Consider the following 6,103-nt stretch of genomic DNA (forward strand, 5'->3'; position numbering starts at 1 on the left):
CCCAGCTTCATTGCATTCACTCTCCAGTCAACTGGTGAACGACAATTGAGACCCTAGCGGAGCTCATGCAAGAAGTCATCCCGGTCATCCCCAGGACTGGAACACGCTAAAATTATTTATAAGAGTGGGAAATGAAAATAATTAACAGCACGCGCCTTAGGTTAAGGTTTCTTTGTGCCGACACTCCGAGAAAGAGCGCATCATAGTGAGAAAGTTGACCGAGCTTGAGAGTCGTGGTTTGCAAAGTAGCGGAGACATGCATGGTTCTACAAAGCTAGTATCACAGGCATTTATGTGCTATTGGCTAGTTTTTGTTTCAGGAGACAAAACCTACAAACTTGGCTATTTTACTGATTTTGAGGTACTCTTTCCAGAAGTGTCGATGGATTTTCGCGCAAGACCACTATAAAAAGTTAGGATAAAACAAAACTGTGGAACCACCTTTTATGTCTTGGGGCGCTTGTATCAAGACTATGAAGGATTAAGTCAGTCTTCCTTGAATCTCCAAGTCACATTTTTTCAATCTTTACGAACTGCATTCGACATAATATCGTATCTAAATGCGACTTTATTGGCTTCAGAATAACAACTGGGTGTGGTTTCGCGGAACAAAAACTGCTAGCAGTCCTTCAGAAAGGGCAAGAGAATACCAAGGAAGAGATTTTCGATCCTGAAATTTCGGGATACCCAGACGATGTGATTTTGCTGGGTCGGCGGAGTTTTTTTTCTCTCGCCCTTCAGTGCAAGTTGCCATTTCCATTGCATTTATTTGTCACCAGAAAATGAATGCGAAAAATTTAAACTGAAAATATATGCCCTCATCCTTTCAACTGCATACCTGTATACCACACAGATAAATGCTGATTTGGCAACAATGTTGCATTAATAAATGTTATGTTTGCAAACAGATTGCCAACCACTTTAGAGACTGGCTTTACCAAAGAGGAAATTGGCCTCGCCATTTTCTTACCAAAATGATGTTATTTCAGCGATTTGTCTTTTTATTAATATGTAATACCTATAAACTAGCTGGTAAGGTGTCTCAGCCCCTGACTTGTGACATGTCAGGCCAGAGAGAATCCACCACAATAGCTAACCGTATTTATCCAATAAACTTGTATCGTATCTCATCCTACCTTACCATACCCTACCTTATCTTGTGTGTGTGTTGGCCTGTTCCCATTAGTTGAGTATTGCCTGATGTCCTCGCAAGCATTAAACTTGACTTATGGTCACGTCCTCACAACTAAGTCCCCACAAGAAAATTAAAGTTTTTTTAAAACATTTGAAGGGATGTATCAAGAGATGAGACATCAAGCAATAACCATACCAAACATTGTTTGGATAATTGCAAAAGAAGACGTAGTCCTCACAAGGGGGGCTGGGTAACATAGGCCCCACAAGTAGCCAGGGGCACGTATAGGTGTGTGTGGGTTGGTGTGTGTGTGTGTGTTTTCTTAAAATGATCTTATTATATACATCGTCAGTTCAAGTAGCCCATTTGAAAAAGCTCTGCTAACGGTGCCTTTTCCACACTGAATTGTAAAAATAAAGTCAATGTTGTTGTTGAATCTCATGCTATCTTATCTTATCTTATTTCACCAGCGTTCACTAAAGAGGAGCTCAACTACCTCAGGGTCTGCTACATTGTCTCTGGAACAGTACAACAGGGTTTGCGGTCAATCTTCAAACAGGAGTGGGACAACCGGTATAAGACAACACTTGGTGAATGGCAAGACACACAAAAGAATGGATTGGATTTCCTCAATGCCGAATCCAGTATAAACCGCAGAAGAAATGCCAGGCTTTTGGAAATAATGAAAAAAGGTGATACAGCTGAATGGGACTGCACTATGCTTTTTTATGCCATTCTTTATTCCAATTCTATCCACGGACTTAACCCGCTGATCCGCTCTAACGTAGAAGATCTCAAAGAATTTCGCAATACTTACTTCGCTCACACGGCAGGGGGCAGACTCTCAGACCTGCTCTATAACAATGCTGTTCGCAAAGTCGAGAGTGTATTTCACGCGCTTGGCCTACCCTTCGCCGAAACCCAATTTATCAAAATTAGTTCCTTGACCGACTTGGAGTCTCCTCCGGTTCTCACGAATATTGAAGAAGAACCATATAGGCTTAGAAGAGAAGTACATGTACCTAGGGAAAAGGAGAAATATACCAACCCTATCGATAGTGAGAAAGAACAACTTCATAAGCAGTCATTTTGCATCCTTCCACCAGTACCGCCTCACCAAATCGCAGGTCGTGAGGGTGATGTCGCCACAATAGTAAATCAGCTGGACAACCTGAGAGACACTAATAAAAACAGGCTTAGTTACTTTTATATCTCTGGTAATCCTGGAAGTGGCAAATCTCAACTGGCTCGCTTAGTGGCCAAGAGAGTCTATGACAAGACCATTGACGGGTCCAGTTCGCCGTCATTTGTGAAAACTTTAAATGCTGAAAACAGGGAAACACTTCTGGAATCCTACGTGTCATTGGCAACAACAGTAAGCTGTCCTGAACCTACAGTGACCAGCATCCACAGTTCCAAGGATAAGCCGATAGAAGAGAAAATAAACAATCTGAGAAAATTGATAGGGACAAAAATTTCGTTTTACGAATCGTGGCTTCTTGTAGTTGACAATGTGACTAGTTTGTCTGACACGCTGGGTTTCCTTCCTGAGCTTGGAAATGAGCAATGGGGAAAGGGCCAGTTGTTAATTACAACACAGGACTGCTCGTGTATCCCTCCAGACAGCTCCGAGTCTCTATGTCGTCATATCTCTATAAGCCAAGGAATGACATCCGAAGCTAGTAGCTTTCTGCTGGCGACGATTTCTGGTATCAAAGACGATACAACAGTGGCAAATAAAGTCGCGAAGGCATTGGACCACCAGCCTCTTGCGTTAGCCAGCGCAGCATTTTACGTAGCAAAAGTGCGTGAACTAGATCCAAATTTTGGCTGGAACGACTACTTGACAAAGTTAAATGAAGGCAAGCGTGCCCTAACCGCAAACGTTCTTGCCAAAGCAAACCAAAGTTACCGTAAAACTATGACCGCAGCGATCCAGATTGCTGTTCAAAGAGAGTTGAATTGTGATGAGGTAATGAAGCATGTATTTACTTTCCTCTCTTTCTGTGCACCACAGCCATTGAGGTTAGACATTTTGACCAATTACGTTTTGAATGTGGATAAACATCAAGATAAGGAGGATATAGGACTACGTATCCAAGGTTCATCTCTTATTCTAATCGACAAAAGGAAGGACGGTGTCCACATTCGCCTACACCAAGTGGTACACAACATCGTCAAACTCACGGTGATTAATGACAGTATGAATTCGAATGAACATGTTCGAAATGTTCATGCAGCAGTAATGTCATTCAACCAATTCATTGACGAAACAATACCTTGGACCTGGAACGAGTTAGATTCTGTCGCTCAAACTAAACATTTTGTTGGACACTTGAAAACTCTATCCACGGTAATCGAAAGCGTATTTGCTGCTACAGGCCGCGAGAAACGCAGGGTTTTAATCCCCTTCATCACAGATACCTCTCGTGGTTCGTTTCACTTGCGAAGGCTTGGCCGAATCACACAATGCAATGGCGAGTTCCGCTCAGCAAGGAAGTACTTTAGTGCTGCTGTAACGGCCATCGACGGAACTCAGACACATGAAGGTCTTAGAGAACTGGCACGCGGGTGCACCGGTTTGGGCAGAGTCAGTAGTTCCTTGGGTCTCCATCAGGAAGGAAAAAAGCATTTAGAACATGCCGAGTCAATTTATCTTAAGAAGTTGGAACAAGGCCAAGTCGAACAAGACAAAGTCGAACTAGCGCGTATATACAGTTTCTTAGGTAAAGTAGAGAGGCGCCTGGAAAATCTGGAGCAAGCCAAGGAGCATTTTAGTAGTTCTTTACACATTCTTAGAGAACTGAATCTGGAACTGGATAACGATGCCGCTTATACGTACCGTCACCTAGGTGCTGTTCAGTGTGACTTAGGTGACTACCAGAAAGCAGGGAAGAGTCTTCAGCTGGCACTTTTTATTTACTTGAAAAGGCTTGACTCTAACCATGTTGACGTCGGCCGAACTTTCTATTCCCTGGGTTTACTACAGAGTTTGTTGGCTAACAAGCAACAGGCAAATGAGTATCTTGAAAAAGCCCGGATCATTCTTCTTGAAAAGCTGGGAACTGAGCACGTGGAAGTTGCACGTGTTTACGATTGCATGGGTGTTGTTGAGTATAAATTGGGTGAGAATGATCAGGCAAAGAAGCATTTTGAACTTGCCCTATCCATTTTCATGAAACACCTTGGGCCTGATCACCAAGATGTCAAGCGAACTACTCGAAGCTTGAGTCTCTGCGATAACTCTCCATGAAGTTCCCATAACTGACTGTTTCGCCATTTTCAAGGGAAAGGAAGAGAAAATGCTTTGATTGACTGACGGAATTTTTGTTCGTTTCCGTTATTTCGTTTTCCTTCTTCTATGTATTCTTGTCTCTGTTTCCTTTCATTGACAGAGAAACTCCTTTATTGACCGATGGCCGGACTGGCATTCCCTCCAGGCTTCTATCTCGTACCCAGAGCGTTCTTTCGCTTCGACCAGCGGTCGGGAAACGAGCGACCCTCAAAAGTTCTGATCTGGACTTCCGCGTGGTTAGAGTACAGTACCATGTTCGATTGTATTTCTGTTTTACTGTCGGTCGTTTTATTGTATGAAAAATAAACTGGTAATAGTTTTCACTACATCTGCCCCCGCCGGAGATAATACGGATGGCAATTGAGGTGTTTTCCAATTAATATGTGCTGCACATCGTGATGTCTTCACATTATGTTACATTTAATTAGGTAGGTAAATGAAAGTGAAAGATGCAAGGAAAGGATGGGCAACAACTAACAACATTTATTTTTAATTTCCATCAACCTTTATTTGATACTATACGCTATCAATTGAAAAGCAATTTACATAATTTTGGAAAATGCCTTGAAAATATGATAGTAAAACAGGAACATGAACATTCAGTGACTAAAAGGCAACATTTCGTCGTCATCTTTTTGATCATAAAATAGGAACAAAACTCGCTTATTATATTCGGATCGGTAATTATCATTATTAGCTGTGAATACCTGTTGTAAAAATGATCTAAGATTGTTTGAAAATTTTGATACTGAGACTATGCTTTTGCTTTCTGAGGTTGCGTGTAGCAGTTTGTGGCCGAGTCTGTCGCCCTAATCAGTCAGGGGCACCCAACGTCAATTTTTGGAAAATATCTGTTCGGTAGACGATTTGACATCTAGAATTTTCGGAACATTTGTTGTAAAATTTCTTGCTTGCCTTCCTCTTCTAGGATTTTCGAACATCTGAAAAATGGTATAATTGCCCATTTTTAACGGATTTTTACCCTAAAAAGGTCACCTAGAATTTTCGGGAACCTTTTTTCTGGCTGAAATTTTCGAAAAGGTAAGTTTTGATCCCTATAATTTTCGGTTCACTAGACTTTCAGCTAGGAAATCCGAACAGATCAAAACTTTTTAGGGGATAAAAATATACCTATATCTACCGTTTTAATTCTAAAATACGTTTAACAATGCTATGTTTAAGTGGTTTTGAACTATATTCTCGTTGGGTGCCCTTCTAATCAGTCTGGTTTCATTTGTCTGACAAATCGTCGCCCCTATTTATGATTTGTGCTTGAAAAGTCGATTTCTGACGCAGGTAATATGATTTTCTATCAGCTACTGTAATCTTTGATTTTCAAAGTAAAAGGAAGCGATGTAAATATTCGAAAATTACTCACCTTCAATCGTTATGCTGAACCTTCGATATCGATGCTCCTTGTGACTTTCTGCCTCGTGACTCAAGTTACCCAAAACACCTCGCGAACTCGGTGAAAAATACCGATACCACGTTGCGCGCCCTGTTAAGCAATCCGATACCATGTTGCGCGCTCGGTTGAGCAAATCGAGATTGCTTTCCCCTATACAATACCTACCAATTTACATATTAATTTACATATTTCCCTTTTTACGCGGGCTTCTAGGTTGCCTCCTCGGCCAAAACCCTGCGGGAGCAACAAATAAATAAATAAATAA

General features: G+C 41.5%; 1 protein-coding gene across 2 annotated transcripts in view; it reads left to right on the forward strand.

The window, feature by feature from the left end:
* The window catches only part of LOC138052480 (uncharacterized), a 38,234-nt gene extending 32,398 nt beyond the window's left edge, over positions 1-5,836 (forward strand). For both annotated transcript variants that reach the window (XM_068898988.1, XM_068898989.1), the window contains one exon: positions 1,606-5,836. In XM_068898988.1, the coding sequence (XP_068755089.1) occupies positions 1,606-4,388 (2,783 nt within the window). In that variant the 3' untranslated portion in view covers positions 4,389-5,836. The remainder of the gene's footprint in view (positions 1-1,605) is intronic.
* Positions 5,837-6,103: the final 267 nt, after the last annotated feature.

This window comes from Montipora capricornis, chromosome 6 (genome assembly GCF_036669925.1).
Source record: "Montipora capricornis isolate CH-2021 chromosome 6, ASM3666992v2, whole genome shotgun sequence".
Classification (NCBI taxonomy): Eukaryota; Metazoa; Cnidaria; class Anthozoa; order Scleractinia; family Acroporidae; genus Montipora; species Montipora capricornis.